Raw genomic sequence first — 9,828 nt, forward strand, 5'->3', positions numbered from 1 at the left:
CATACTACGGCTTCTACTGCGCGATTGTCGCTTGCTTCATCCGATCACACTCGGGAGCATGAGACTGGAGTGGTGGGAACGCAAATGTAGAAGAGAAATGTTTGTCCGCAGGCCAGAAGAAATATTTATTGCTTTAGTGACATCCCTCTACCCCTGAAAACCCCCGAGATATTTGCTGAAACTCAGTGCAGTCCTTCCCAGTTAGAAATTGCTGTAGAAGGACTTACAAAATGACTTTGTCACTGAAATAAATCTGTATTAGAGATTGACAACAGCTATGATTTGGGTGTTTGCAGGCAAGAAAAAATATTTCTTGCTTTAATGACACACCCACCCACAAACCCTTAAGAGATTTGCTGAAACTCAGTCCTTCTCAGCTTAGAAATTGCTCCATAAAGACTTATGATATGGGACCTTTGTGTGAAAAGAAATAAATCTGTACTAGAGAGATGGAGAACAGCCGTGATCGAATGGTCTCTTGACGATGAACCTCCATGCTGAGAAGTGGTATATCTGAGTGGTCAATTCATTTCACATCTTCTTGGGGAAAGAATTTCATGCTGTTTGTAATACTGAGGTTTAAAGGTGGGGGGGAGGAGGGACTTGTACTGCACTTGTAGAATGTTACTATTTTAACTAAACTTATCCCTAGTTTATAGCAGTTGTTCTTTTTTTTCTTTTTTTTTTTTTTGCTCTTAAATTGCAGGTGAAAATAAAATGACAGTTTCTGAATCGTGCATTAGTGACCAGCTGATCTTGCTGGAGAAATGGACAGATAATACAGACTATTTAAAACGCCAGGTTGGATTCTGTGCCCAGTGGAGTTTAGACAATCTGTGTAGGTATAACGAAGGGATAGATTAATTTAATATTCATCATTTCTTCAAAGAGATGGAGGACTACTTTGTGTTTGTTTTGTATAAGCACTTATTGTAAATATACCTGACTGCATTTGTAATCACTCTCCTTCAAAAAAAAAAAAAAGGGCAAATAAATACAGTGTAATCGCATGGAAGGGAAATTTTGGCAAGAAAACTGTTTGTAAAAGGAAGTGGTTTGTACTCTGCAAGTTGGAGCTGCGATGAAAATTCTTCTCTGCACTGTATTTCCTGTAACCCACACTCAGCAGACCTGCGAGTAGCTGAATAGTGCAGCTCTGTCTCTGTGGAGCAGCTGGATTCCTGACATACCCTGGTGACCTTCACTACTGGGATCATACCCCAGCAGTGCACAGGCTCAAAGAATTATTAAAGACTTCTTAGAGATACGGTTTTGTGATCAAAAGTGAAAAGTCTTTGACTGAGCAGTTTACTAGATCTGTCCTTTTGGATGACTGACAACCAAATTCACTTGTTTAGTTGTGATTTCAAGGGTGTGGCAACTCTAAGGACCGTTGCTTTCTAATGCCTTTTGGGTAAAAGGTCTTGGTGGGCTTTATGGAGCTTTACCCAGCTTATGGAAGGCCAATGTCAGTTGTGTTTAGTAAACTTCTGTGTGAGTGTTGTAGCGAGTTTGGGATAGATGAAGGGTCCTAAGGTAAGATCTCCGGTTTGTAAATCCCCATGCCTCAGCCATCTGGCACCTGGCAAGATAAATGCTTCTCATCCTTCCACGCGAAACGGGGATGCTGGGAGAAAGAGCTGCTTTGGCTCGGTTCAAGTTCTTCACCTAACTGAAAATAAGAGGGTAAAAAACTTTAAACCCTTGTTTCCCCCTTCTTCTACTTCCCGTACCCAAAATCTTTTCCACTGTGATGAATCAGAAGACCTCCGCCCAACTGAATATACAAATACAATGGTAAATCCCGAAGCAGTGGTATGAACTCGGATGCCTTACATGTGCCTATAGCTTTGCTGAAAGTAGTAATTAGCTTGTAGGAGCTCTACTCAGAGGTGTAGGTCATGTTCTGATGTTAGGAGGATATTTAACACACAGTGTACCGGAAGCGATGTTGTTTTCACGCAGGCAGAATGTCAATATTTCATTCAGTTATGCCAAAAATTAACTGGATCCTGGAGAGAGATTGATTGCTGCTGTGTGAAATGTTTAAAATTTTTACTGCTTCAGGGATTGAAACTAGTTTTATTTTGCAGTTTTAAAAGAAGGCAGGCAGTTTACATACGAGAAGGTTGACTTGACCAACATCAGGGCCATGCTGAACAGTAATGACGTCAGCGAATACCTGAAGATCTCGCCACATGGCTTAGAGGTAAGATACTACTTTGTGGTTTCAACCTAAAACAGGCTGAAGAAACAGGCAGGTTTTAACTATTTTTGTTTGCTTCTGGGACCTCCTAGAATGAATCAAAGCTCTCTGTCAGTTTTTTTTAGAAAACTTGCCTTGTCAGAGGGTTGGAACATTGCTACACTGGTCTCAGTTGCAGAAATATTCACACTAAAGTGGCACCTCTATCAGTGCCCCAAAACTTCCGAAAATGAGGACAATGCTTAAGAGTCAGCTGGCTTTTCACTCCTTTTGACTGAAATTGTTCACAAAGTGTAATACCTGTTGTTTGTCCTGTCCTGGTTTGAAAAGCCCATAGCAGTAGGATTTTTTTGTCTTGGCCATGTGGTTGTTTCTTTTTTCTTCCTCTCACTTTTTCTTTAAAACTTGTCTAATTCCAGAAGAATTTTCATGAAGTAACATTGAATACCTCTCTGTCCTTCATACCAGGAGTCAACTAACAACCAATGACTTATGTCTTCCTGTCTTGGTTGTCTTAGTCTTTATATCTTCAAATTGACTCTGTCAACTTTCTGCCTTTTTTTTTTTCTCTTTCCTGTGGCTTACCACTGAACAATTTTCACTCTTGCCTGCTCACTAGTTTGTGTGACAATTATTGCTATAAAGAGAGGTCGCTTTCTGTCTGAAGTACCACTAAAATTATATTGGTGTATTCTTATATGCGAGAAACCTGATCCAGAGAAGAAAGGGGATTGTTTGAATGCTAATTTTGTAGAAATTTAATTTTTTTGTTTGATTTTTGGTAGGCTCGCTGTGATGCCTCATCCTTTGAAAGCGTTAGATGTACGTTCTGTGTTGATTCTGGAGTTTGGTACTATGAAGTGACAGTCATTACTTCAGGAGTGATGCAGATAGGATGGGCTACCAAAGACAGCAAATTTCTCAATCATGTGAGTACATGTCATGTCATCTAGCCGATGATGTCACTGCAGGATTTTTCTACTTACAACACCTAGGAAAATAGCTCTGGTTATTCTGGGGTAGTAACTGAGCCACTTGTGTGTTTCCCTCAATCTTCCTGTATTTTTGTGAAGCTCTTTTTGCTGAATTTAGCGGTACAAGCAAAGGCTGTATTGTCATTGCTGCAGGCTGGCACTGCTCACAAAAGTCATGCAGAGCTGCCTGCAGCAACAGCTTGTCAGCTCTTTGCTGTTGTCTGGGAGTTAAAGGGAAATTATTTCTTATTTCGTGTGGCTTAGTCCCTTCTTGGAAATTCTTTAGCTTAGTTACTGTCTGCTGGTTTTGGAAGTAAACAGTTACTCAGTAGAAACTGTCAGATTATCATGCACTGACTTTTACCCAGGTGTGATGGGTTTGCCCTTGGCTGGGGGCCAAACCACACACCCACTCACCCAATTCCCCCCCCACACACACCTGAGGATAGGGGAGAGAATTAAAGGGGTAAAGGGAAAAAAGGACTTGTGGGTTGAGATAAGAACAATTTAATAACCAAACTACAATAATATTGAAAATAATCCTGTATACAAATATACGAATGAGTGACATACAGTGACACTGCCCCCCCACCTGATGACCAAGGCTCAGCCTGTTCCCGGCTAACGATCCGGGAGCAGGGAGGGTCCCGAAACCGCACTCACGGAACGGAGAGAACAGTCCGAGCGTCCCAGACCGAGAGCTGACTGGACTGGAGGGTCCTCACCTCTATACTGGGCATGATGTGTATGTTATGGAATAGATTATTGGCCACTCTGGGTCTCGATCTTGAACCTAAGATCAAATCCTGGGCTGGTAACTGGGGCTGTGCTCCCTCCCAGCTTCTCCTGTTTGCAGACAGCCAGAGAAGCTGAAAGACCTTGGCAGCCGCATAAACATCACTGTTATCAGCTTTCTTCTGAGCACAAATCCCAAACACAGCCTCTTGCTCGCTATTGTGAAGAAAGTTAACTCTGTCTCAGCTGAACCCAGGACACCAGGTCACCAAGCAGCCACTTGATTAGCCTGTTTAACGTACTTTCCTATTAAATTAACTTTCACAATGGAAATAATGATTTTAATTGCCTCTGCGATAGCATGGTGTCATTGGATCTGCTGGCAGTAGCAATATGGTATGGTTTGGGTATGTGACAGTTGCTTTTAAATTAAAAATAAGAATTGCCTTTTACCTTTATTCTGATAATATAGAGTAAGTATGCTGTCTTAGTTTGCTTTGCTCTCCCTCTCATCCAGATAACTTAATATCGTATTCTAAGTAGTCTTCCTACTATTTCACTTTTAAAATTAAGTACTTACTAGCATTAAAGCAAAATGTGCTATGTGCACATGAATCCAAACCTATAGCCAAAGAATAATCTCAGATGGTAGCAGAGATCTAACTAGGACTTCTTTCTTAAATCTTAATGGTAACCTGGCTGTAGTAAACTCGCTATGCTGTCACATAATTTGCTTCACTATTTCCATAATATTTAGAAAGCATAATGATTACTATCCAGAAAACTTGTCTGCTTCAGCGTTGAGAGGGCTTTCTGTACTATCAGCCTTGCAAACTTCCATTGAAGCGCAGGCTGGAATGTTGGTACAGAAGGTGTGTATGGCCCAGCCTGCCGCCGCTGGGAAGAGCGAAAACCCAGCGCTGGGATTTTGACACCTCTGCTCCCTGAGCTTGAGTAAGAAATGTGCCTGTGGCCCTTCTTTATTGTTGTAATCACATGGCTTTCTGTTCCTACTTGGAATTTATTTTAAGATAAGAATTTTATATATATATATATATTTAATGTAGAGATAAGCAGTTAAAACTGCTCATTTCTGATTATTATAGAAAAAGTCATTCTACAGCTGAGTCAGATGCAGAAGCTAGTATGACGATAGGCCAGATACATACATGTAAGTAAATATTGAAGGTGAGGCGTATGAGAGAAATACATCCTAGAGATGAAATAGACACGCACACACTTGGCAAGAAACAGGAGTGGGAGAGTAGCTTTTCACACTGTTTAACTCAAGCCTTCCTGTGAGTTTAGTGGTCTTGCTGCATTTCTTCTAAGTATTCATGTAAATAGCACGGTCCTCTGCTGGTGTATAACATGCATATATCTCTACATGACACCCAAAGTCCAGTCCCACATTTGTAGCATGGAATTGCGAGTGTGATTTAAATAAAAACTTTTAAAAACCACCGCAATCAAAAACCCAAAACAAACAAAAAAAAAAAGCCACAACCAAACAAAAATACCGTACAGACCGGTCCTGAGCACAGGCATTGTAGACATGGAGTGTAATGGAAACTGTCTGAAATAAAGGGCTGTGTGTCTGCCTTTAGACTGCTAAGAGGCTTAAAAGATTTTTCCCACTTACTGCTAAGGAGCTTGGTGTATGTGCATTTTTCTGTCTGCGCTTCCTGTATGATGTATGAAAATCAGAGATGTCACGTCTCTGAGCAGGATGATTTTTCTGAGGCTACAACTGTTTCCTGGTGGCTAAACGCTGCTGTTGTTTGAGTTCATCAGGTGTCTGCCTGGAATCCAAGGATATTATCTTCTGGGCATGTCACAAACAGTCATAAGAGTAGCCGTGTGCTCTTTATTTACAGCATGTGCAACAAAAAGACTAGTCTGAAATGTGACATTAGGCACCCATTAGCTGGGCTTAGCTTTGATGTGGGGCAGCAGAGGCTTGTGTAATCAGCCGCTGTCTAGCATTTACACTCCAGACAAACCACGCCGAGCACGAGGAAGTTATCTTCCATGATGCCTTTGGGTTTCATGTTTGGGCTCTCCTACGTGACAGATGTTGCTTCCACTCCAAAACTTTTAGTTTTGTATTTGGGACTGTTGCTTGATAACCTTTTAGCAAACGGAGGGAGGCTGGCACTGAAAGGGACAACAAAATGCAACAAATTCAGTGAAGGGTCTGTGGGTTTGTTCTCTTCCTGTGTTCTGTGTGTTCTGGTGGCACTTGGATATCTGGTGGGGGAAAGTGTGACGAGTCCAGTACTGGGACTTCAAGATAAGAGGGTGATTACACTTCTATGTTGAGTTTTTAAATACATTTATCAAAAAGATAGCTATTTGGGTACTAGCCTTCTGATTTTTAAGTATTTTAATAGGAGTGATTTGAGCTCACAGGGAATGGAGAATATTTTTGAGACAGTATAGAATCCTAGAATCATTAAGGGTGGAAAAGGCCTCAAGGATCATCAAGTCCAACCGTCAACCCAACACCACCCAACCCACTAACCCATGTCCTGAAGCATCACATTGACACGTTTCTTGAACCCCTTCAGGGATGGTGACTCCACCACTGCCCTGGGCAGCCTGTAATATCCCTTTCTTCCCCCCTCCTCATCCCAACAAATTCCTTTTGATGTTAAAATGAAACTAAGTCTAGTGTGGAAAAAATTATCTTCATGGGGGTGGGAGAAACTCCTCCTGCTCTTGGCTGAATTGTTTTGTTAAATCAAAATAAACTTTAGCCCTTCTGCGCGAGGAACGGCTGCGGACTGAAATGCTTTACTCCCTTTCTAAAGGAAGGTTACGGCATCGGGGACGATGAATACTCCTGTGCGTACGATGGCTGCCGGCAGCTGATTTGGTACAATGCCAGAAGTAAACCACATTCCCACCCCTGTTGGAAAGAAGGTATTCAGGCCATCTTCTGCTGGTTATCCTCACAGGGTTTCTGCACAAGATTTTTTTTTTGCTTTTCCGGTTATCTAGAAAACAGTTTTTTAGTAGGTGTGAACAGAGTTACTGCCTGATCCTGATGGCACTAAAGGTTTAATAATTATTGTGCTTTTACTAGTGTTTGTAGTGGCTTACATGTACAAAGCAGGCACCACGCTCTTGTTCCACAAGATAATCTTGTTAGTCAAATGCTTTTTTTTTTCATAGGCAGACTACAAATCACAGCACCAACTAATCATAAAACTTTTGCTTAGATGTTTGTAGGCCTACAAGCAGGGTTGAAATGTTCCTTTCTGGGTTGAAAGAGTTATTTTGGAGAAGTAGGGGAAAAAACCTGTCTAAGTTAGAGATCAAGGTTAAGGAGTACTTTCACTGTCTTGCTTCCTTTAAATTCTTGGATAAGTCCTTGGACAGCAAAATTCTGTTCGTCTCAGCTTTGAAATCTTGGTAGGAGTCTGTGCACGCCACGCTTGTGGGAACTGTGCCGCCTTCTCTTCTATTGGAAGTTGCTCCTAAGGATGGCTAATTAAAATGTCTCTTATAAAATACGCATATGCACGAGTATATTAGAAACTTAAACTTTAGCAAGTATGTGTTCTGAGGGTGTCTTCAATGGGTGTAAAATAGCCAAGGAGAGACAGAGTGCAGCTTTTTTCCAAGTTTAGCAAATACTCTGCAATACTTCTGCAACTATGTGGTATTAATGCTTTGGCAGACTAAATTTTTTTTTTTTTTTTTACTATTTTGTCCTGGTTTTTTTTTCTTTAGTTCCTATCTGTCCTGTCTTTTTTTCTTTAGTTACTATCTGTATCAGTATTTCTTCTTTTATGCTTTTGCAAACACTTCCTTTTAAGTGAGAAAACTCATAATGAGATATATGATACTTAAAACAATAACTGTTTCAGCTGTTAGGATTTAAAAGATTTCACTACTCTTAATTATCTTTGTTTTGCATGTAAGGAGACACAATAGGATTTCTACTAGACTTGCAAGAAAAGCAAATGATCTTCTATTTAAATGGAAACCAGCTTCAAAGCAAGTATTTTCATCTGCTGTGTAAGTATGTGGTCATTTGGCAGGACAGTGACCTGTATGGGGAATTATTTTAATTATATGAAGTGTTTCCCCTTAGAGATGTAAATTCATATTTGCTTACCTGCAGCCATCATTAAGCAGGTTTCCCAACTGAAAGTTTCTTAGAAATCAGTGAGAAGGATATAATTTTACTGGTGGATTTCAGGGTCCAAAAGAAATACTTTGGCCCTTCCAAAGGTAGGTTCAACTGGATGTTTTCTACTCTCAGGCTAGCACAGCATTGAAATAGAACGAGGCTGTAGCAAAGACGAACAAACTTCTAGTAGTGCTTGAGGATTTTTTTTGGTCTTTTGAAAAATAAAGCCTCAGTCCTCTAAATGCTGAAGAGTGCGTATGAACTCGCTGCTGTTCAGTGGGGCCAGTTCCCGTAGGAGTGTATGGAGTATTCACGGAAAGATGTCTCTGGGTAGCGTTACAGAAAGGCGTTGGGCTTATTTTGCCAACTCTGTTAAAATTAACACGTGGCTAGTTCCTCCGACTCTCGTGGAGAAGTTCAGCCTTTTAGTTCTGAAAAGATAAGCTGCTGTGGTACTTGAGAGAGAAGTTACGCAGTTTAATTAAACATGACAGTACTTTGTAAATGAATAGTACTGTGCTAGTAACTTCATTCATATTTTCTCCTCAAAATGAAGTTCAAGATGCAAGCAAAACGTTAGTTCAGTTCAAAGTGTTGCAGAATATCTTGTCTGTTCAGCTTGCAGTACTCCATTCTTCACGTGGAGTATGTCTCTAGTATACTCAACAAATCTTGTTGCTTGGTTAGAACTTGGGGTATTAGTCAACTGGGGGCCCCTTCAGTAAATAAAACCAAAAGGGGATAGTTGTGGTGCTTTTACAAGGTGGCTGCGAAGAAAAGACAGCTGTCCTGCAGTAATTCTGCAAGGGCAAGAAGGAACAGATGGGCGTTGTGCTAAGGGAGCTCAGACCTGGATTCATCCTGCTCAGGTCCCACATGACAAGTGTCCAAGAGTTGCAAGTTCTCCAGATTTGTGCCTGCTCAAATAAAGCAGCAGCAGCAGCGGTGGACGTGGAGGTGTCCCTTGCAGGCGGTACTGCTCCTCACAGCTCTACTAAACAGCAGTTGTTTGGAAGGAAGATACTTTTTCCGGTGCCGAAGGAGATATTGGAGCTGATCGGTGTAAAGAGGATCAGGCTGCAGGCTGTTGGGATGTGTGTGTCTGCTCTTAGTGCAAGTGTGACTAATCCCAGTTGTGGAGTAAGCAGCCCTTACTGGCTGACTCGGGAGTAAATCCAGATAAACCCTGACAGTAAATTCAGAAGTTGAGAACTAAACAAGGAAAGTACGTGCAGCTGAAACTGGATGTGTTAGAGGCTTTTCTCCAAATTAGCTGTAGAACACTTCTATTGAAGGAACTTGACTCTTTGTTCCAGGGTATATTTTTGTCTGGGAATGGTAATAACATGTGTGGAAAGCACTATTATTGTTTACAGTCATTTTAAAATGCCTGTTGTTCATCATGTTGCAGATCGGGCTTTTTTGCTGCAGCTAGTTTCATGTCATACCAACAATGCGAGTTCAACTTTGGGGCAAAACCTTTCAAGTACCCACCATCCATGAAGTTTAGCACCTTTAATGATTATGCCTTCTTAACAGCAGAAGAGAAAATCATTTTGCCTAGGTAAGTCTGCTGCCTAGTTTGAGTGCGTTTCTATACGGAGAAACAAAATGCTTCACTTCTGAGTTGCAAAAGCTCTTTTAGAGGTCTCTGTCAGAAAAGGAGCAGACCACAGGCTCCAGTGCAACTTAACAAATAGGGCAGGAGATATTCAAGCAAAATCCATTAAATTAATCTATTTTTTGTAATATTAAGCTAAATTAAAATTTAC

At 41.0% G+C, this 9,828-nt stretch overlaps 1 protein-coding gene across 1 annotated transcript in view; it reads left to right on the top strand.

The window, feature by feature from the left end:
* Positions 1–9,620, top strand: part of RSPRY1 (ring finger and SPRY domain containing 1) — a gene marked incomplete at its 3' end in the record, with an annotated part of 20,323 nt that extends 10,703 nt beyond the window's left edge. The window contains 7 exon segments of the mRNA XM_010073272.1: positions 707–838; positions 2,094–2,209; positions 2,992–3,135; positions 6,729–6,840; positions 7,846–7,914; positions 7,917–7,941; positions 9,468–9,620. Of these exon segments, the coding sequence (XP_010071574.1) occupies positions 707–838; positions 2,094–2,209; positions 2,992–3,135; positions 6,729–6,840; positions 7,846–7,914; positions 7,917–7,941; positions 9,468–9,620 (751 nt within the window).
* Between the last annotated feature and the right edge of the window lie 208 nt (positions 9,621–9,828).

Source organism: Pterocles gutturalis, unplaced genomic scaffold, assembly GCF_000699245.1.
Source record: "Pterocles gutturalis isolate BGI_N339 unplaced genomic scaffold, ASM69924v1 scaffold10077, whole genome shotgun sequence".
Lineage (NCBI taxonomy): Eukaryota > Metazoa > Chordata > Aves > Pterocliformes > Pteroclidae > Pterocles > Pterocles gutturalis.